This window comes from Mytilus trossulus, chromosome 8 (genome assembly GCF_036588685.1).
Source record: "Mytilus trossulus isolate FHL-02 chromosome 8, PNRI_Mtr1.1.1.hap1, whole genome shotgun sequence".
NCBI lineage: Eukaryota > Metazoa > Mollusca > Bivalvia > Mytilida > Mytilidae > Mytilus > Mytilus trossulus.
Genome location: NC_086380.1, coordinates 14,821,021 through 14,845,724, shown reverse-complemented (window position 1 = coordinate 14,845,724; position 24,704 = coordinate 14,821,021). Strand labels below are relative to the sequence as shown.

General features: G+C 30.9%; 1 protein-coding gene and 1 long non-coding RNA gene across 2 annotated transcripts in view; both read left to right on the top strand.

Annotated features, from left to right (window-relative positions):
• LOC134728349 (uncharacterized) overlaps positions 1 to 22,882 on the top strand; it is a 450,627-nt gene extending 427,745 nt beyond the window's left edge. The window contains exon 2 of the long non-coding RNA XR_010108790.1: positions 22,600 to 22,882. This is a non-coding gene — a long non-coding RNA (uncharacterized LOC134728349). The remainder of the gene's footprint in view (positions 1 to 22,599) is intronic.
• LOC134728346 (TLC domain-containing protein 2-like) lies at positions 1,175 to 22,882 on the top strand. Its single transcript, XM_063592932.1, has 5 exons — positions 1,175 to 1,532; positions 4,633 to 4,715; positions 5,389 to 5,471; positions 19,570 to 19,741; positions 21,815 to 22,882. Exons 1-5 carry the CDS (start codon positions 1,324 to 1,326, stop codon positions 22,018 to 22,020), a joined length of 753 nt encoding a protein of 250 aa, XP_063449002.1. The 5' UTR covers positions 1,175 to 1,323; the 3' UTR covers positions 22,021 to 22,882.
• Positions 22,883 to 24,704: the final 1,822 nt, after the last annotated feature.

Sequence of the window (24,704 nt, the reverse complement as noted above, 5' to 3'; positions counted from 1 at the left end):
TTCTTGCCTTAAACAAAAATTCTGGCCGTATCTGGATTGAAAACAATAGTCTTGTCCACTTTTTTGCTATTAAATGAACATGATGAATAAAAACAGGCGTATTTGTTTGTGACCGGGGTTTGTATGTCTGACCGGAATGTCTGTTTCGCCGGATTTATATTTATTGAATACTTTTTTTCAAGACCAGACTGTAACCTGCCTGCCGGGTGTGACCTTTATGTCTCCATTTGTCGACCGTCATTAATAAATTTGTTGTCATTTCAGACACTTTCGTAATCTTTGGTGGATTTGGAACCCCTCACTTCGATTCTCTGAGTTATGTTGGGTGAAACATATCAATCAAACATTTTGATAAAAACTGCTTGTTTGTCTTTTTAACTCGTGTCGGTCGTATTGCAAATTTCATCGAATTTCCATGTCTATTTTTTACTGACAAGTCCTACATCAAATATATCAGTAAATAGCTTTGGATCAATACTATCATTTTATGATAGACAATTAATAGGGAGAATACAGCATAAAAAATGTCCAACCCTTAGGCTTTACAGCAACTATATATAAAATATACATGCCCCAAGCCAGGAACCGTTTAAATAGTGCATATTACACTTCTTTTATGTTTTTTAGCCCCAAATAGGTCCCAAAAAATTTTCGCCTCGCTCCGATCGGCGAAATTTAAAATCTTCGCCCACCCTTTCCAAAATCCTGGATCCGCCCCTGCACTCAGCTAGGCAAATTGTGTTAAAATCAATGACATGACCATCTTCTTCTTCCAATAGATAGTATTTCTTCTCTGATAGTTGCAGTACACCAACCTTACGATGTACAAAAGTTGGTTTAACCCGGCATATATATGAATATGAACAAAAACACATTATAGAATAGAATAGAATAGAATATTTTTATTTCCCAAATTACAGGGCCCAATTAAGGGCATAAAATCAGATTTACATAATTGGTATATATACAATTAAATCCCTGTAAAATATCTTCTACGTACATTAAAATTAGGATCTTAAAATATTTTTTTTCAAGTTTAAGTACTATTTTCAGGGCATGTATACACTAAAAAAGAGTACAGTAAACGAAACACCCATCACGTGTTTAGGGTGTATTAATTCTATAATGGCACTGTCTCACCAGTGATACACACATGTGCTACTTTCAAATTTTCATTGCGAAGCATGAAAAGATACAAGGAAATCCGAACGGAACGTTATATAACAGTATTATTTTGGCCTAGTTGTAGATCTATTACGATACATAACATAGACTTGATGTATTTGAGACAAAGTTCATTTAAACGACTCAAATTAATCTAAAATGACCGATTCTGAAATATGGCCAGAGAAATTCGACGGAGCTGTTTATGGTTTGACAGTTGTTATTACATCCAGCTTTTTATTTTATGTATTGGGTAGAATTGCACATGTTCTTACTCCTGCCAGTGCATGCCACTCTCCCTGGAGATGGAAAAACATTTCAGTTTCATTAGTCCATGCTGTTATTGTTGGTACGTGGGCTTGCTTAAGGTAAATTTTATGTTATGCTATCCTCCACTTTTTTGTTGTTGCTTGGACTTATCTGCTAATGCTATGAATCCCTAATGGGATAATTTCTGTGTCTAAACTCTAAAGCGATTTTCTGACTTGTGCGCCCTCTGCCAGAGCCTGGAGCGGTTTATAAGTTGGACAACAGTTGACCACTTTAGACTCAGAATCAAAAAATGGATAATAAGAACATTGACAGTCAATTAATGTAGAGATATGATTAAGTTATTTAGGTAACCGGTAACCCTGTGTGCAGCGGCGGATCCAGGAATTTTCATAAATGGGGGGCCCACTGACTGACCTAAGAGGGGACCCGCTTCAGTCACGCTTCAGTGCTTCCCCTCATAAGCAACAAATTTTTTTTCCAAAAAGGCCCCCCCCCCCCCCCTCCCTACATGTAAATCAAGGTTATGATGTCTGTCCATTTCTCACAATGGAGAATCCCTCGAGTGATTGCCTATTGGCAGATTTAAAATTTGTTTAAATACATTCAGGTATTGAAACAATAATACATCCATATATGTAAAATATATATGATTAATCAAATATAAATAAAAAGATGTGGTATGATTGCCAATGAGACAACTGTCAACAAGAGACAAAAATTACACAGACATTAACAACTATATAGATCACAGTACGGCCTTCAACAATGAGCAAAGCCCATACCGCATAGTCAGCTATAAAAGGCCCTGATAAGACAATGTAAAACTATTCAAATGAGAAAACTAACTTGAAGAAGTAAAACAAAATATACACATATAAGTAAATTAATAATGTTTAAATAATCTCCCTTTAATTTTCTAAAAAATTTACTTGTATAAGTAAATTTTTCTTACAATCCTATAAATATTCTCAAATTTTGAGATATAAAAGCAGGGCTTTAATGAATTTTCCCAGGTTAGCTCATATTAATTAAAAATTACACCACTCCAGGCCCCTTTGTTTTCCACGTAATTAATATTGCCAATAATTAAGAAGTTCCGGATCTAGTCCGACACTGATACCAATAGTATATTCACCTGTTACCTATTACCTTATCTGTACGTTCCGCATCTGACAGGCGCACCACCAAATGGTGTATTTAGAAATTTTCTGTATACTGTTGGTTAAAAAATACTCCATTCCAGGCCCTTTTGTTTTTCTAAATTATTAATATTACCAACGGCATGACTTTATCAGATGACAATACCAATACTAAAATAAGGTATATGCTTAGTTATATACTTTAATTCAGTCACGGACCCGCAATATCATGGGTGTGTTCTAGTATTTATAAAATGGTCTAGCATTCTACATGAAATTATGACAAGATTGAAAGACAATGCTTTGCCTTTTCAGGAAAATTGTGCATGAGAGCCTAAAAAACCCAGAATTGATGTCATTTACTATACAATGCGAACATCTGTAATCACATAAAATGAAGAAAATAATTAATGTTTAGTAAAAATGTTCAATAGATTTTAAGCATGATAAGATAATTAAATACAGATAGCTCAGGTACATGTGAACTCTATAAGACAGGTTTGAGATGTTATAGATGGTACACTTTGGCCACCAATTAAAATTAAGTCTTTTCATAAACATAAATCGACCTTAACACATGTTCATGTAACAAGTCTGTCATTTTCTAATACTTTTTTGTAATAAATACATTTTTTGACTTATGCAATTCAAAAAAAAACAAAAAAACTTGTTTATGTCTGAGCTCTGGCTGTTTAAATTGTAAATTACTGTTGAATCAGCAGTTTTTGCCAGGTTGCATTTTGTTTGGTATACTTGAATGGCAAGTCTAAATTCATGGTGTCTTGCAGCAATAATGGCTTATTTAATTCTACATTTGTACACTGCTTCTGTATAAAACCATATCATGCATGTGACACTTCTGTTGCCAGGGAAGTTTTCTTAGACATGTACATTTAAACAAATTTCAACTTTTCACCTGCACTTATAAATGAATGATTTATGCATGTACAATATTGCAGTCTGAAGTAATATTTTGTCGCTACAAGCATGACATGCATTGAAGAAAATAAAGATAACATTCTAATACATGTACTTCTTAACCTGATGATAAGCAATGATAAGGGATTTTAAAAACAAGTAAATCAGTTGCCATTATACAACTTGGTACAAACCATACATGATAATGCTTTTCATTAGTATGATCCAACAAGATTTTACTTTAAACATGTTAAATGGTCAATTGACTAAAAGTTCTATAAGATAGTACCTTATTATTTTTCTGTTGACTCTTATGTAAACTTTAAACTGTACTTTTATATACATAATATATATATACACACAATATACATGATATATATGCAGCATGTACAACATTGCACAATCATGACAATATACCAATAGGGAAAATTCACATTTTCAATAAATTGTAATATATTGTTGTTCAAAAAATCAAATTGTTGATATATATCATATCATGTTAGTGATGTACATACACATTAATTAACACTTTTTTCTAAAGAAGCAAGAATAGTTAAAATATGTTTAGTGAATTACACTGGTGTACATGAACATGGTGTAAGAAAAAACATAATTGGCTTTGATATGTTCAATAGAAAAACACACAAAATGTTGCAAAAATTAAGTCCAATAACATTTTTGTACCCAATAATTGAAAATAAATTTTAGTTTACCAACCATGCCAACATTCTCCCGAAAACAAATTTTGTCTAATTTCTTACAAATATAAAATTTTGTCACATTTCCAATAGATATGAAAGAATAGAAAAATAATATTTGACAACACGCACAAGCATGGGCATGATTTGTGTTCACAAAATATGAAGAGGAATTTCTTCATAAGAATTTAAGAATTTCATTCCATAGTCATGACAGTATACAGTAAACAATGGAACTGGTATACAAATGATAAAAGGGAAGTTTCTTTGAAATTATAACTTGCTTTAATCATTTGTTAATTGTGGGAGCACTGAATTTAACAGGGAGTAAAAATCCTTGCTTATTTTCCATTTCTCTGAGAAAATATCAGGTCTTTATCAGTGTTTCTCATGTTTATTATCTGGTTTGAAATATAAATTGCTATTTTATATTTTTTCAGTTTTTATGAAACTCCTAAAATGGCAGAAGATATGATAAAAACATACAACAATTCAGCACATACATTAATAAGTTTTTCTTTTGGTAAGTATATATAGATATAGGAAGATGTGGTGTGAGTGCCTTATATACATAATTCACTTTCAGTTATGATTATCCCCCAGTCATTCAGCTAATTTGAAGTTGCACCATCATGATCATGGGATTTGAAATAGCATTGTTTCCAAAAAAATATATAAAGCGACATATAAACAAATGTTCAGAAATTGCCATGTATAGAGAAAATGATACTATGGTTCTATAAGTCCCTAAGGAAAGCATTGCAAATGTACACTAAAAGCCTATTGGAAGTTTTCAGAATTTTTATTTAAGCAAAAGGTCAGAAGTCCAAGTATCTGCATTAAAGGTGATACAGTTTTATATATTGTAACTACCCCCAAGGATTGACTTTGGAATATAGTCATACTGCCATCCCTGTGACTTCTTCTGGTTATGCTCAAGCCCTGCCAAAGGTCAAAGTGGGGCATCTGTTTGGCTGTGTAGCATGTACATGTATAGATAAGCACTCACTTTCAATATGTTTGTTTCATACTTGTAGGGCACAGAATGTGTATTTTCAGAATATTTTGTGTACAGTAATTGTAATGATGTGATAGAGAATATTGTGTATTTTCACTCAGGATATTTTGTGTATGATACATGTACATGTGTGTGATACTGATATGATGATGTAATATTGTGTATTGTGTATTTTCAGGATATTTTGTGTATGATATGTGGGATATGTTGATATATCAAAGAAACAGACATTCCTTTGAATTAATGGGCCATCATGTTGTGGTAAGTCCTTTTAATTAATGGTCCGCGCTGTTGTAAGACATTTGCTTTAATGGGCGTGGGCCACCCTATGGAAAGACCTTTCCACTATGGGTCACCATACAGTAAGACCTTTGAATTAATGGGCCACCATGTAGTAAGTAACCACTAAGACCTTTGTAATAATGGGCCATCATGTGGTCATACCTTTGCATTAATGGGCCACCATCTGGTAAAACATTTGAATTAATGGGCCACCAAATGGCAATCCTTTGAATTAATGGGCCACCATATGAAAGGACCTGTGAATTAATAGGCCACCATATGGTAAGACCTTTGAATTAATAGACCACCATTTGGTAAGACCTTTAAATTAATGGGCCACCATATGGTAAGACCTTTGAATAAATGGGCCACCATTTGGTAAGACCTTTGAATTAATGGACCACCATATGGTAAGACCTTTGAATTAATGGGTCACCATATGGTAAGACCTTTGAAATAATGGGCCACCATATGGTAAGACCTTTGTAATAATGGGCCACCATGTAGTAGGACCTTTGCATTAATGGGCTATCATGTGGTAAGACCTTTGCATTAATGGGCTATCATGTGGTAAGACCTTTGCATGAATGGGCTATCATGTGGTAAGACCTTTGCATTAATGGGCTATCATGTGGTAGGACCTTTGCATTAATGGGCTATCATGTGGTAAGACCTTTGCATTAATGGGCTATCATGTGGTAAGACCTTTGCATTAATGGGCTATCATGTGGTAAGACCTTTGCATTAATGGGCTATCATGTGGTAAGACCTTTGCATTAATGGGCTATCATGTGGTAAGACCTTTGCATTAATGGGCTATCATGTGGTAAGACCTTTGCATTAATGGGCTATCATGTGGTAAGACCTTTGCATTAATGGGCTATCATGTGGTAAGACCTTTGCATTAATGGGCTATCATGTGGTAGGACCTTTGCATTAATGGGCTATCATGTGGTAAGACCTTTGCATTAATGGGCTATCATGTGGTAAGACCTTTGCATTAATGGGCTATCATGTGGTAAGACCTTTGCATTAATGGGCTATCATGTGGTAAGACCTTTGCATAAAAGGGCCACCATATGTGGTAAGGCTTTGCATGAATGGGCCACCAAGTGGAAAAATCTTTGCATGAATGGACCACTATGTGAAGATTTTTGCATTAAGGGGCCATCATGTGGTAAGATATTTGCATGAATGAGCCACTAAGTGGTAGGATATTTGCATAAATGAGCCACTATGGGGTAAGATATTTGCATGAATGGACCACTATGCGGTACGACTTTTTCATGAATGAGCCACTATGTGGTATGACCTTGCAGGAATGGACCACCAAGTTGTTAGATATTTCCATTAATAGGCCACTATGTGGTAAGATATTAGCATAAATGTGTCGCCAATTTGTGGTAAATCCTTTGAATTAACTTACTATAATGTTTCAGTAAGAAGGATAAAACTTATTTCAAGATCATTCCTCGCTACTCTTGAGTCACAAAGATATGATGTTCCTTATCTCTCAGTATCATGTACATTAATATAAAAGATGAGATGTGGTAATATTATTATTGCAAATGATTCAACTTCTGTGGATTCATTAATATTCGTTGGATACCAATTTTCGTGGATTTCGTGGATACAGGATAACCACGAATTCAAATGTTCAACAAATAACAAATTTTCTAAAGGAATGAGTGTCGACTTTGCCAAAACCACAAAATTAAATATCCACGAATATGTAAATTTTCCTCAAACCACGAGAATTGGTACCCACGAAAATAAATGAATCCACAGTAGTCCAAAAGACATAGATTCATGTATACTTCATAAACAGTCCTTTTACTTATGTTTTAGTAAATCACTGGCTTTCTCCTGGACATGTATTAATTATCATTTATCGCTATTTTGTGCATTTTTCCTTTGATCTTTTTTTGTGATAATTTTCATATCATGCTACTCGCTTGAGATGGAAAAATTATCGCTAGAAACTAAGGACGCCACGTGCGTTGTTAACGAAATTGACATTGAAATTGACAACGTCGTCATAGGTAAAATAGCGATAAACAGATTATCATTGGTCATCTCAACTCGATTGCTTTTCTCACTTTCGCTGTTCCAGCTCAAGCGAGAAAATCATTCTTGTTGAGATAATCAACGATAATCTATAAATATTGAATTTATTCTGCAGCTTGACAGCAGTGATAACTTGTAATTATTTAGCACTATTTCTGATCTGTAAGACACCTGTTAGCACCTACTTCTTGTATGTAAATAATTATAAATTTACTGTATATTTTAGTCACACATTTTTGCAGAACTTGTTTTACGGAAAAGGATGACATCATATTTTAGTTATAAGTTGTAAAGTGTAAATTGTTTTAGTATGTCAAACACACTGAGTACCTGTTTTTTTTTCCTTGAATCATGAGTATATATATATATGTATTCTGAGCACAAAAAATGCATGCAACATAACGTTATAACAGTTACAAACCGGTAGTTAGTTTAACATTTATTCATAAAAAAGGTTGAAAAAAAATAGTTTGAACATTGAAGTGTGTCCATTGTTGAAGGTATGCAACAAAGGCAATTATTTAGTATCTCTAGTTTCCAAACCTTAAGCATGTTAAGATTTGCTTTATTTTATAGTGCAATTAATTGAAGGATTTTTTCTTGCTTGATGCAACATGGGGTTGTAATACAATAACATTAACGGTACCAATTTTTCTGCACCAGATGCGCATTTGGACAATACATGTTTCTTCAGTGATACTCGTGGCCAAAATACGTAAAATCCAAAGCTTATATAAAAGATGAAGAGCTATAATCCAAAAATTCCAAAAAGTATAGCCAAATCTGTGAAAGGAATCAGAGCTTTGCATGAGGGAGATACATTCCTTACTTAATAATAATTTTTATCACTTTGTAACAGCAAATTTAATAACACAAAAAAATCAGTATTTTCATGCCAGTAACGGAGTACTGGCTACTGGGCTGGTGATATCCTTGGGGAAATTGACACCCTTGCAATTGTAAGTATTGCCTTCACCAACGTCAGTCTTTTAATCAGAGTATACCAATTTTTTCTCAAATTTAGAAATCAACAGTTACTACAATAAACATGAATCCTAACTTTATTTAAATATGACTATGCTAATTTAAAGTCATGGCCAAGTGTTAAACAAAGTAGTTAAAAAGAATTTTGATTGTAATAAAAGTTTAATGAAATGAGGTTAAAGAACAGTAAAGAATTTAAACCTTGAAGAGAATTGTCAACATTATTATTTTTAATGAATCTAAGATATGATTTTTTCGTAAGATTATTATTAATAAATTACAATCTTTTTCAAGATTAATACAAATATTTTAGCCTTTTTGTGATAAAAAAAATAACTATATTTAGATTTTATGGTCATTTATTTGACCCAAATTCTCATATTTTATTTTTACATACTAAAACATGTAAAATAGATATATCCAAATACATAAAGTATAAGAGAACAATTAAAAATTTATAAATTTTCCTTTAACCAAATATACACTATAAGTCTATTAAATAGCAAATCAGCACTAAATATAAGTTCATACAGATAACTATAGCATGACAATTGTGCAATTGGACTGCTATTTAAGTCTTGATATCATTTCATTATTCCACTTTTACATGTTTTATAAATGTTCAAATTTGAATAAAATCATATTTTTGTTCATCTACGTTTCTTAGCTTATCATGCTAATTTAAGTTTTAGGATTCAAATGATAATAGGAAATGTATTCTTTGTGTATTTTTAATAAACATCTGGACTTTTTATAAGATCAATTTTTAGAAAGTTAATATGAGAAATGATAAGCAATTAAGCAACTGGAGAGATCACGATTTGTTGTTGTCAGGCAGGAAACCAGTTTGTCATTTATCTAATTGTCATTGGAATCAATAAGTTAATGAGAAAAAAAAAGAATAAAAGAAATATCTGTCAACTAGATAACAACTTCCCAAGGGTTGTTTTTCGATTGACTTTTATTTTTATATCAACCATATTATTTCTTTTGTTAGGTAATTTTTTTCATATCTTTGATATTAAAAATATTTGAAGAGAGGATTCATATTTAGGTACTAACAGTATTTCACTATTTGTAATAAATTAATCTATACATATATATACATGATATATATACATGTTACAAAATTATCAAACGTATTTTGATTGACTTTTGTTTTTATATAAATTATATTTCTTTTGTTAGGTAATTTTTTCATATTTTTAATATTAAAAATATTTTAATGAAGGCTCCATATGGAATCAGGTACAATTAGTATTATATGTAGAGGTACCTAAATTATAAGATGTAAAATAGTATGTTGCTGTATTTTTTCATGGCCAGGTATTGATTTTTACCTTAGGCCTGTTGACTTAATAACACTAGATTGAAAGACTTTTCATTAACTATACCTTTCATCCAAATCTATTTATTATCTTAATATAATGAACTTAGATTTCAGGTCTCATATAACATGTACCAGAAAACCTGCCTACATGGAATTAAGGTTCATTAAGGAAACACTAAATAACGTGTAAAAGATCGTGGCTTCTAAATATTGAATATAAAGAATGGAGATGTGATAATATTACCGATGAGACATATAATAATAATAATAATAATAATAATTCTTTATTTAAAGAGGGTTACACAGTTAGCTATAAAGCTAATCTTCCCTGAGTCCCTCATGAAATACAATGAAATAATATGAGGCAGGCATTACCTGTAAATAGGGACGAAGTCTGTATGAATTATTTTTTTGTAACTTTTAAAATATTTGTTAAAAAAGAAACGGAAATACCGTAACGTTTCCGATTTTGGTTTTGTTGTTAGGGATTTTTGTTGTGACGTTATTTAAGTTATGACGTCACATGCAATGTAAACAAGCTATCATCAGGTAACGTTTTTTTTCATTTCAAGGAATTATTAAAAATTAAATTGATATTGCGTTCCTTCCTATTTATACTAGACTGATAAATATATATATTTTACTCAAAGATTCATACAAACGAGACCGGAAAAAGAACATTGTAGATTTCTGCGCAGGTCCGGGATTTCAAAACATGACATAAAAAAAAGTTAACGATTTTGAGTTCATTAGTACAATGAAAAATTTCGGGAAATTTTCCCGATTTTTTTTTTTTTTTTTTTTTTATTGAATTTTCTACTGTAATAGGGGACTTCGTCCCCATATAACAAACAATAAATTTTGAATATATATCCACCATATGACCAAATAAATAGGATGTATTTACAGTAAAAAACTATATATCACTGTACCTCCTTTAACAATGAGCAAAGGAAAATATTTCAAAAAATTGTAGAGGCTGCATGGTCAGTTCATACATTTTCCTATGTTATATGAATTCATACTATGTATGCTTTCAATCATGTCAATCATGTGTCAATGGAAATTGTGACTTCACAATGCATTCTAAATAGTATGAAATTACCCTTGACATCAGTATACTAACTGTAAATTCAGAAAGGATTGCAATGTTTTGTTTTTTATAATTACGAAAAAATGCAACAGGGTTATATTCGCATAACTAGTATTTTGAATTTTTCCTATGAATTATTAAACAGGATTTTTTCAATATCGCAAAAATTTAAATTGCATTTTAGTTTATAAAGACAAATGGATGACAAAATCACAATAATAATGCATGCAATAATTTCTCTGATTTTACATGTACTATATATACATGATATATTGAAGCTTGTATTATGGAACGCCATCACTGCCTTATAAGAAAAAACTACTATGACATGATGCAAATGTTGCTTACATGATGTGAATTCTCCTTTATATGATGTGAATTCTTCGTTACATAATGTGAATTCTTCTTTACATGATGTGAACTCTTCTTTACATGATGTGAACTCTTCATTACATGATGTGAATTTTTCATTACATGATGTGAACTCTTCATTACATGATGTGAATTCTTCTTTACATGATGCGAACTCTTCATTACATGATGTGAATTCTTCATTACATGATGTGAACTCCTCATTACATGATGTGAAAACTTCATTTCATTACATGATGTGGAAACTTCATTACATTATGTGAAAACTTCATTACATTATGTGAAAACGTCTTTACGTGATGTGGTTGTTTCATTACATGATGCGAAACTTTCCTTATGTGATGTTAAAATAAAAACCCTTATACATGATGCGAATACTTTAGTGTATAATGTGATTATTGCAGTACGTGATTATGGAACGCCATCACTGCCTTATAAGAAGAAACTACTATGACATGATGCAAATGTTGCTTACATGATGTGAATTCTCCTTTATATGATGTGAATTCTTCATTACATGATGTGAATTCTTCTTTACATGATGTGAACTCTTCTTGACATGATGTGAACTCTTCATAACATAATGTGAATTCTTCATTACATGATGTGAATTCTCCATTACATGATGTGAATTCTTCTTTACATGATATGAACTCTTCATTACATGATGTAAATTCTTTATTACATGATGTGAACTCTTCATTACATGATGTGAAAACTTCATTACATGATGTGAAAACTTCATTACATGATGTGAAAACTTCATTACATGATGTGAAAACTTCATTACACTACATGATGTGAAAACTTCATTACATTATGTGAAAACTTCATTGCATGATGTGAAAACGTCTTTACGTGATGTGGTTGTTTCCTTACATGATGCGAAACTTTCCGTATGTGCTGTTAAAATAAAAACCCTTGTACATGATGCGAATACTTTAGTGTATGATTTGAATATTGCAGTACCTGGTGCTAGAACTGCATTACCTGATGTGAACGTCACCTTATAATTATACGTCATGTATACTGTTTAATGAGACCATTTAAGGGTTAAAAACTAGATAGAAGCGTGCTTTGTGTTTTTTTATTATAAGAATTGGCCGTTTTCGGTATTCTTGTGCTCCATAACTCCTTAACCCAAATATTTGCCCCATATTCACTATAAACTACCATAAACGTTTTGTTACACAGTTCATAGGCTTGTTAAGGATATATAGGATTTAAGGCCATTCAAGGGTTCAAAACTTTATGGAAATGTTCTTGGTGGTGTATTTTTTCCAATCACTTTGCGTCCGGCGTCCGGTGTCGTCCGTGGTCTGTCGTCGTTAACTTTTACAAAATTCTTCTCCTCTGAAACTACTGGGCCAAGTTAATTATAGATAAAGATGATTGTAAGCAGCAAGAATGTTCAGTAACTTAAGATGTACAAACACATCACCATCACCAAAACACAATTTTGTCATGAATCCATCTGCGTCCTTTGTTTAGTATTCACATAGACCAAGGTGAGCGACACAGGCTCTTTAGAGCCTCTAGTTATGGCAGTGTTATTGTTACGGAGGGGTCAGTGAAGACACCTCCCGGGACGTGTAGTTGCCAGTATTGTGTCCCTATTCAACCTGATGTCAGATTATGGCTGAAAAACATACAATTCATCAAATGAAACTAATAGTATGTTCAGTCACAAATGTACAATAATTGCGGACAAACGAGAGTCAAAAAACTTTTTTAAATGAAGTTCAAAAATAGAGTAACTTCAAATGTAAAATGAAAAATAAAGTGTTCCCAGAGTTAGTCTTTAGTAAAGTAAATTGGCTTCGCGTTGTGTTTTAAGTAGTAAAATTGCACCAAGAAGAGGTGACTAACTCTAAACTCAAGTGGACTGATACAGTCCGGCGAGTATTTGGAGGCCTGTACAAGGCCGACTCCGACTGAAAAACAATTAAAATCCTTATATTGTCATTAAACCGGATAATTTTTACATTAAAGGTACTGAAGACAAATTGAATAAACTAATATCCATAAAACATTAAAGACACATCAAAAGTTAAATATTAAAACAGTCAAATTAACAATCCTTACTTTTATCTCACTATGGAGTTGAAATAAAAATAAACTTAGAATAAACATTTAATCAACAAATAAATCTATCCAAAAGTAAAGGGAATTAACTAGGCACATTTATTGCACTTTGTCCGTCTGTCAGAACGTCCGTCCGGAAAATTAGCTTTCCGCATTTTTTAGTTTTAAACATATTTATTTATAGTGGATTCGAGAACACGTTTTGCAAATTATATAAATCCCTTTCCACTTTGCAAATGCGAGTGCTGCCTTGTAGCGACATTAGCCTACTCGTTTTCAAAATCTACAATGATGTCTTTTACGTGCAAGAGATATGACACTGTTGTTGGCCATGCTTGAAGATATTGATTTGATATTTAGTATATAATATAACCATGACAAGTTACAGATCAAGTTTTAATTTTGTTACGGTTTGAGGCTTTTTTGCAGAGTTATGGCCCTTGGAATTTACTCCGCAGATAATTGGTTTCCACATTTTGTTTTTTAACGAAATTGACTTAAAATTTGACATAAAAATTATTAGTAAAACCATGACATGTTACAGATCAAGTGCGAATTTTGTTTGCAAAGTAATGGTCCTCGAACTTAGAAAAATAATGCAAGAAATAAATTTTCCACTATTTTTTTGTCATTAACTTACAGATTTAGATTTGAAATTGGGTTTATAGTTCTACCATTACAATTTACAGATCAAGTTAAAATTTAGTTTTGATTTGATGATATTTTGCAAATTCATGTGATCTTTAGACCTAGAAAAATCACACAATGTTCTGCACATGTTTTAGTCATGCTTGTCCAACTACCGTTATATTGATTTGATATTTGGTATCTACTTTTAGCATTACAATTTACACATCAAATTAAAATTTTCTGTTTGAGAATAATGAATTTTAACTGGAAGGGGACTTTGTTTTGCCATGTAATACTCTCAGAATGCTGGATACTACCCATACTGGTCTTTGTCCACACTTTTTATGCTTGTGTATCACTTCTTAGCCATTTTTTATGGATTTATTTTTTTAAGTTAAGTTAATAGATTAATTAATTTGCAAGTGAGATATGTAACAAAGTAACGTAAGTGAGACAATTGTACATTTACCGTATAGCTTCTGGATATACATGATATAGGAGAAGTATTTTCGAATATTTTTTGGAAGGGGTTTGCCAACATTGCTATGTATTTTCTTTTTTTTTATTTTCATATAACATTCTTTGGAAATAGGTTCCTAAATTTATATAAATATATTAAAAAAAAGAATGACTTACATGTATACTTAAAAAGAAAATTTTAAATATGACACGGCCATGCCGCTATATAAGCTCTTAATGTATAGCATCACTCATAATTTACAGAAATTTTATATTCAGCTCCCTTTAAATGCATTTAAGAATGTACTTAGTTGAAATTTTAAAAAATCCAGAAACTAAAATTGATGCTATACGTCGAAAGAGCACCAGCTTAGGAACAAAATAAGCTAAAAAATATTGATGGGTCATGGAGCCCCTTTTTGGGATATTTCAGTTTTAAAAAATGTCGGGAAAAAGGCCGACTTGGACTTTTACCTTGCATTTGCATTGATATTAATAAATGACTTTTTTCATCACATATGTGCAGAAAATAATAACTTTAATAATTTAAATGAAGAAGAAAAAATTCATTACTTACTAAATCCATCATCGCCTTTACAAACAAATAAGTTAGGATTCTTCTTGAAAAAGTCATTAGAACTGAGGGCAGGGGACTCTTAACAACTTGTTTGTTGTTATAAATTTTAATGCTGTTCATATTTTGTGTGTTTAATATGTATGTATATATGTTTATTGTGTTTATTGTATTAATATATGTTGGTCACAAACTGTAAAGTTTATATGACAATAAAATATTTGATTTGATTTGATTTATTAATTGGATCTCAAAATTAGCTATTGAAGATTTTTATAAAAATAAAAATTGGTGTTATGGGGCAAAATATTTTACCCTATAGCTTTGGAAAAAATCCAAGGAGTCTGAATAATAATAATAACGTCCGAGAGGTCCCGTGTTCTTATAAAGCTGTTTTGACATAATGAAGTGTTCACATAACGTCATATGTGTTTCTTACCTCGTATTACCCATTTGACATTACGATGTATATAATTTGGCATAATGTAATAGAAATACGACATAAAGATTTTTTAACATAACGTAAAGAAATTTTCGCATCATGTAATAAAACTTTCAGATTAGGTAATGAAACAACCCCATCACGTAATGAAGTTTTCACATCATGTAAAGAAGATTTTACATCATGTAAAGAAGAATTCACATCATGTAATGAAGAATTCACATCATGAAAAGTAGAATTCACATCATGTAAAGAAAAAATTACATCATGTAAAGAAGAATTCACATCATATAAAGGAGAATTCACATCATGTAAGCAACATTTGCATCATGTCATAGTAGTTTCTTCTTATAAGGCAGTGATGGCGTTCCATATTGTATCCTAATACATGTGTTTTATATACACTCATTTATATCGCGATTGGTATACAGTACAGAATACATTTACAGTTACTACATTTTGTACTACAGTACTAGGAATACATTTGATAAATATTGCAATTATGATTGTTTTTAATTTCCAATTGATGTATGCATGAGATAGTTCAGTATGTTGAGATATGCCATTAGATAATTTTATTTATTTAAAAGTTTTCATATCTTTATGGATTATCTGTGAACTCTTGACATTCAGTCATAATTTTATTAATGTGCCCGTTCTGTATATTATGTAAAAAGTACTTTTACTAATGTCAGTCCATACTGATATTATTCAACCACTGTTAGTAAAAAAAAAATCTGCTAAATGTCTTTTTTGATGACTAAAGATTTGATATTAGACTTTCAAAGAGGATGTGTTCACACCTTTAACGTAGTATTCTTATACTTCTAGGACTATGTTTCAGAAATTCTGCTCTGAAGAATGAGATCTGCTTCAGTGTTACTTTCTAATAAAATAAAATTATTATTTGTGTAGTACCCCCGTAAATATTTTGAAGATGTGTAGTAAATATTTTGATGATCTTCGAAGGTTTCAATTTCTTATATGAATATATGAAGGTGTGGTTGTTTTTATTGAATGTTAACATTTAAAAGTTGTAAAGATATGAAACATTAAAATTTCACAATCCGCAACTGAAGTTCTCTTAAAATGACTTGAATGCATAATTAACTTAATATATTCAAATAAATATACTTTGTAGCTGAGCATTTATTTTATGGAGACCAATTATGTTACATGTACATATTTACGAAGTAAAATTTAAAAAAAAAATATTGATGCATACATATACTGAATGCGGTTAATATTTAAAAAGCTACCGTTACTGCACACTTAAATAACTTGCATAATCCTCTGGTGTGTTTAATATAACACTTTCATCTAAGGCGTTATAAATATACAAAAATTGACTACAGCTGAAATATCACTATCAAGTTTATTGATAAAAAGTAGAAGTGATGTGATATGATTAAAATTGTGTTTGATTGATACTGATATAAGAATTATAATCCAGGGGTGGATGCAGCCATTTTGAAAAGAGGGGGTTCCCAACGTAGTGTAAAAAGGGGGGGGGTCCAACTATATGCTCCCATTCAAATGCATTGATCGTCCCCAAAAAAGGGGGGGTTCCAACCCCTGGATTCCCCACTGTAATCCAATTTAAATTGACCTCCTCAGAACATAAGCATCCTATTAGTCAGGGATAAGAGATATAGACTGCTACAGTCTTAGTATGGCATAGTGCTGTGTTGGTCTTCTCAGATACCCTGTTAGTACAAGAAGATAATAGATAACTGTAGGCACTCTAGCCAGGTTAAAAGTGTCGTTAAAACACCAAAAATTGCTTTGTCATTGTGCAAATAAGCTTATAAAGGGGTATCTTGCAATAAACACAATTATATCATATAAAAGCAAATTTATATGTGACCATTATTATAGTTGTATTAGGATCATATGAAATATTTAGTAGGATAATTAGTGAGATACCCTGGATAAGTCCTTATATTGGGACCTTTTTGCTGGCCAAGGGTGCTTTTTTAGATTTACTTTCTTATTTTATGAACTTCACTACCCAAATATTTATGACATTTTGCACAGCTTTTTTATCAATATTTTTGGATGCCTTTTTGGCAGTTCTATCACATAACATAATATGGTATGCATGTCATACATGACATATAATATTGGTTACTGGATGTAAAGTTTAGCCACCAATATTTCAATACTTGTTCAAAAACGTCATTTGAACTTTGGTGGACATGCATTGTCTAAAGCATGTCTAATTTGCAGTCACACCACATCTCCTTATTTTCAAATTGTTCATCATTTAATTAATCATCCAGTGGTATGTTTGCATAATACAACTAGAAATCTATTCTATTGATAACTTCTGCACGAATGTTCTTGTGTGGACATATGACTGATCATTACTAGAGACTTAGAAGCATTTGTATTGTTGTTAATGCTTCAATTAATTACCATCCCTATTTTATAGAATACTTGTAGAAATGAATTGATTATTCATTATTCTTACCAGGCATAAATACATGTACCAATAACTAACACTGAAAGCTTTTTAATTAGCCTATATGAACTCCATATCTAATTTTGAACAAAGATTGAATATGTTATCATGTTTCTTACTTGTATGGTGTTAGCTATAGGTATATCTATATTAGTCTATATTAGTCTAAGGGTTGAATATCAAAATCAATTTTTGTCCCCGGCGTGACACGTTGCGGGGGACATAGAAATACCAGTCGTCTGTCTGGCTGTCTGTCTGTCTGTCCTTCCTTCAGTCATGTCTTGTGAGAGCTCTCATGGTACAATTAAATAAAATATAAAATAAGTGATATCAGGTGCTCAGGATAAGGGTCTTAAACACACTGGTACAATGTGAGCTGGCAAGGTAAATTTGGTTAAATATGACTGTGATGTACAGAATAGACATTTGTTTTCCGTTGAGGACAACATTGACTTTTAAATGTATGATGGTGTTTTTATACGCCCCTCAAAATTTTGACTGGACGTATTATGGTATACACATGTCCGGTGTCTGTCCGTCTGTCTGTCCATCCGTCTGTCTGTCTGGCGTAAACATGTCGCACTGTAACTTGAGAACGACTTATCCAAATTTCATGAAACTTAATATGGGTTTTTCTTATGATGGTCAAATGATCTGTATACTTTTTGGTGAAAATAAGATTTTAACTTTTTGAGTAACGGCACTTTGTAACTAAAACAGGGTTTTTTTTTTTTCACATGTCGCACCGTATCTCAAAAAGGATTCTTCATTATGGCTAAAAACTTTAAACACTTCTTAGTTATATTAATCTTAATATCTGTATACTTTTTGGTGATGATTCAAAATTTCATTTTTGAGTTATTGAGTATTTTGTAAAAAAAGGGGAGTTTTTTTTTACATGTTGCGCCATATCTCAAAATCGATTTATGATTATTGCTTTAAACTTTATACATGTCTTTGTTATATTAATCTAAAGATCTGTATACTTTTTGATGATGATTCAAAATTTTATTTTTGAGTTATTGAGTATTTTGTAAAAAGGGGGAGATTTTTTTTTACATGTTGTGCAGAATCTCTAAAACAATTTATGATTATTGCTTAAAACTTTACACACTTCTTTGTTATATTAATCTAAAGATCTATATACTCTTTGGTGATGATTCAAAATTTTATTTTTGAGTTATTCGGTATTTTGTTAAACAGGGGAGGGTTTTTTTACATGTCGTGCCATATCTCAAAAATGATTAATGATTTTTGCTTAAAACTTTACACACTTCTTTGTTATATCAATCTAAAGATCTTGATACTCTTTGGTGATGATTCAAAATTTTATTTTAGTGATATTTATTTTTTTGTAAAAAAAAAACCAGGGTGGGGGTTTCACATGTCCTGCCGTGTCTCAAAAACTTCCACATAAGACGTCGGGCGTATCATGCGCTCATGGCGCAGCTGTTTATTGTATTATAGGGTTGTTGTCTTAACAAATATACCACATTTACTCTATTCATATTTGTTATATTATTTAAAATAAACATGATGAAACTCTTTTTCATTTTAATTAAATCTTTATTTTGCAGATATTTGTTTGTTTTGGTATTGCCATAGTAACAAAGTTGTATATTGGATATGCAGTGGTTGCCTTAGTGATAGAAATTAACAGCATCTTCTTACATATTAGACAGTTGTTACAAATCTGTAGATATTCCAAAAATAATAGTGCTTATAGACTCAACAGTCTTATTAATTTAGGTAAGTACAAATATCACACTCAATCATTGTAAATGGCAGTGGAGCTGTTATTTGCGTAGGTGCAACACAAATTAAATGGGGGACCTGGTTGTAAAATGTCAATTGATCAGAAAGAAAAAATAATTCAGCCAAGGCAGGGTTGGGAGTTGCTGCCCTTGATATTTATTTAATGTTTAATAGATGATAACTTGAAAACTACACGTTATTAATTTCATGCATCCAAAGCAATTTCCTGGATTTGCCTTCATTCAGAAAGCTTGAAGTTGAATAAGAATACTGCAAGGAGGTACATGATGTAAAAAAAATGAAACAGATAAAGACCATTATAACCAAAATGGGTCTAAAATAAAGCCAAATCTTTTTAAGGTCAACTTTGGCTAAAGACTTAAAAAAACAAACAAAAAAACTATACCAAACATCATTATTAATAATGACTGGATCAGCATGCTGTCATATATGTCAGAGTTTCTTATTGGATCATTTAAACCATAAGGCATAAGCTGACCTACTCAATAATTCATTTCATTATTAAAAGCTTATCTGTGTCACAAATATATATATTGCTTGTGTTCCAATTACAAGCATAATATAAGTCCACTGATAATGGTTCAAAATTTACTAGTATGTATAACTTTGTTTGTAATGAAAATGTAGAATTTAAAGTTAAAACTGCAATAAATATTATTTAAAAATTAGTGAGGCTTATTCTAAACAAAACATTTATAAAGTTGTTTTTCCAACATTTTAAACCTTTCTACAAACATTTAAATGTACTTTGAATATCATGGTGATCAGACAAACTATATAGAGATCATGCATTGTGTCATATGCTACAAGTAGTTGTAAGTTTCTACAAAATTAAGTGCACTTTCACTTCATTAAACCAGGATTTTGTTTTAAGTGTTAACATAAGATTATACAGTCCGTCATTAAAAAGGTCACATGGGTTAATGACCACTCAAGATTAATAAAATAAGTAAACATTGTTATTTCCGATTTATGATAGAATATGTACAAACTGAATACATACATAATATTAAAAAGAAACTTTACAACTTGGTGCACGTTAATTTTCCAGTTTTTTCAACATTCAAATTTAGATCCCTTTCACAGAAACCAATGTTAAAGGCTTAACATCACTTATATATTTCACCTCCTCATTGTTATAAAAAGGTCCAGCACAATTTGGGTCACACTGATATATAGCAGTGCCTTGGGCTTGTGTGATATTTGTCTTTATTTATTCATTAAATTATGAAATGTTCATATCCAATTTGTCTTCTCTAATAAATCTTTATTTACAAAATATAACACATTGGTAAAAAAAAAAACACACTTTCTGGGAAAAAAAGAGCAACTATAAAAATTGGGACACCAAAAATGAAAAAAAATATCATTCCTTTAAAAAGTATTTCATCATGTTCATGGTAGAATTTGACATCAAAATAACAAATATCAACTAATTGCAATACAAACAAAACATAACTTAATTTTATTGTTTACAGAAGCTCCCATTTCGCTTTAGTTAATTCTTGTGTACCTGAAAATTTGTACTAAGGCAAACTGGGATTAATTTTATATATAAATTTTGACAGCTAAGGCGAAATGAGAATAAGCCTATCTACAATTCTAACTGAAGTCTTGTTCTATTCTAAAACATTTTAATCGCTGTGAATTAGATGTCAAATGTAGATCTATATCTGACACTAAAGCTGACCTTTACAAGGTCAAATGTAAATCTATATCTGACACTAAAGCTGACATATTCCTTGAAGCCTCCATTTGAGATGTTGTATCTTTGGAATTAAGACAACTATGCTCTATGTAAAAAATATTTTCTGTAAGTTTGATGAACATGCAATCTATATATACAATATATGTACACTGCAAAAAAAATATTTGTACAAGCCTTAGAAACAGGTAGGATTTTGAACTCACCTAAATCACTTGGCGTCCTGATCTGGAAATGAAAAAAAGAACAAAAATGAGTAGCAAATGGGAAGAACTTATTTTATTAGATTAATGATTTTTTTAATTACATTAACTGTTATTATTGAACCTCTATTATTGCAGGAACATTTGTTGTGTGTCGTATAACTGTGATGGCATGGATGAGTAGATGGTTGCTAATCAACAAAGATCTCGTCCCGTTGATATTTTATTCCATCGGCAGTGTAGGCTTAGCCGTTATGACAGTTATGAATATTATCTTATTCTACAGGCTTTTACAGAGTGATTTTATAAAGAAAAATGAATCAAAAAAAGAAAATTCCCATTGACAAAGTTTACAGGCAGCAGACATTTTTTCCATGTTTTATACCTCATTTATAAAAGGTCCCTATGTGATCAAAATATTTGGGGGATTGTAATGTATAATTAATGTTCAGAATTGTATTGTAATATATGTATACTGTGATTTATTGTTTTTATATACTTTTGACAGTCTGTATGGGGGTACATCATTTCTGTAATGTTTAATTTCTTAGGCCATTTTTTAAATTGAAGTAACCCATTATTGTTTAATTTTATTTATTTGCCTTTTTTTCTCTATTGTTTATTTTTTTCAATCATTTTTCTGTCATGTCTGTAGTATTTGCTATTGACCCATTATTCTTTATTCTGTTACCCCATCCAGAGCCACACTAATTGTACAAATAATTTGAAAAAAGTGGAATTTAATATAGAATGCTAGCTTTCCTTATTTATTCAAATATCAAAACTTTTTTGTAGTTTATCTTTTATTTGTATTAATCTTGATTAAGATATTTCAGTATTATTCAGATTATTTCATATTTTATTGAGCATTTATGTCTGGAATCCACATCTTCTTTATTAAATATTAAATGAAAACAGTCTAGCAAGAATCGGTCAATTATTTAACACAGCATAAGAAGACGTGTAAGAAAGCCACTATCTTTTTGCAGATACAATTTTTTCAGTTTTATGTTTTTGTTAATTTTTTATTCATTTTATTTGAAATTGTAGCTTTTGAAGAATTTTTATTTTATGTTGGCATTAGTTTTTCCACTAAAAAGCGCAAATCAAAAGTCCGTTTTCATTAAATGTGCTGCGATAAAAAGTATCATAAAGAATATGGATACATTACTTTTAATTCCACTATTCTTTCTGTTCAATCAATTTTTTTACAGAAAAAAATTAAAATCACACAAAAATGTCAGCCATTAATTGATTATCTTTTACTCTTCAACTCAAAAGCATCTAAGGGGCCTCAGTAGCCGAGTGGTGTTAAGTAGTTACTTCTGTTATCACTAGTCGGTCACTAGTCGGTCAACACTAAGGTTATGAGTTTGAACCCGCTAGTGCGCATGCACTCAGCTCCAATCTTAATGGACTAGGATTGTCAGTTTTCCTATCGAAGGTTGGTGGATACTTGGGGCACATTCATACATTAAACATTGCCACCTTTTGGGTTTTAAGATTTTAAAATAGTGCTATTTATAATGATATAAATATGGAAAAAGTAGAGATAAGCAGACAAAACTTTTATTGACACTACATGAATAAAACTAGAGAATTCCGAATATCTGAGTCAATAACAAGATATTAAAGCTAAGTTAACATCTTTAAGCATTTATTGTATTATTTTATTTATGTAATAGATCAAAGAAATCCAAGATATAGTATTTGTGATTATAGTTAATTAAATGGTGTATTAAATGGCAAATATATCTACCTCATGATTATTGTTAATTTATTCCAAATGTTTAATTTTATGATTCTATGTATTTAATTATTATTTAATATTACAAAGAACTTTTTATTTATAAAGCATATGATTTGACTAATGGCAGGACTTACAATGCTTGCTGACAATTCTGTTTTACCTGTACTAACGGGTCAAATTATATTTCATTACTTGACTGTAAATATTGCTGTATGTACAACAAATGATATGGGCAATGCTAGGGTTCCGGCTGTACCAGGTGTTGAACTTTTTGTTTTACATTTTTTAGGAAGACATTTTTTTGCAGTTATTATTTGGTAAAATTATAATCAAACTTGATAATTCAGCTTTAATTTTGTGAATTACATTTATAAACCCATTAATTTCTATCTACTTTTCACCAATGCCCTATACTGCACCAAACAAGAAAAATTCATAACAAGGGAGATAATTTGTATTCAATTTTATTTCAAACTTAGAATCAGGCTTTCCAAATTGAGTTTTAAGAAGTCGTCTTATTCTTTAGTTCATGTTGATAGAAAGAGTCCACCGATGTACATCCATTCAGTTACACCTCTTGTTCATATTGCTATGCAGAGGTCATGCAGAGGTCAGTTGAATGAAACCTTCTTAAAGCCTCTTGTTGTTATGGTCAGATCTCGGTTGCCCTTGTATTCTTTTAGTTGATCAGATCGTAATTGCAGCTTGTTATTTTTGGGGAGTTTTTAAGCACATTTGGTGCATCTTGGACCATGAGATCTTTTCTATATTCCTTTTGATATTTTAATTGTTTCATTCAGTTATAACAATATCTATATTTGTATATAGTGACAATTCCTTTCTATGTGAACTTTCAAAACATTCTTTTTTGAAAGAAACAAATGTCATTAAACATGTTAGATAGTTTAAGGGAAATTTTTTAAAAGATATTTGTAAAACTGTAACATTATATTTTGAATCCTTTATACTCAGGTGGCTAGATGATATTATAGTGCTTTTCATATTGAAAAAAATATTGTTGATTTAGAAATTTCAAATTATAACTAGAATTTATATATGTTTTCATATAAACCATTAACTATAGAAACAGGTAGCCAATGAATTATGTTATTGTAAAAATTGACATAAATGTGTACTCATATATTTAATATTCGAGGTTTATGATGCATATATCTGTATATTTTTCACACTTTGCATATTGTACATTAAGTTTTGTGCACCCAAAAAAATCATGTTATTTGTTGAAGCTTCTTTAATGTTCAACCAACTTTTATAAAT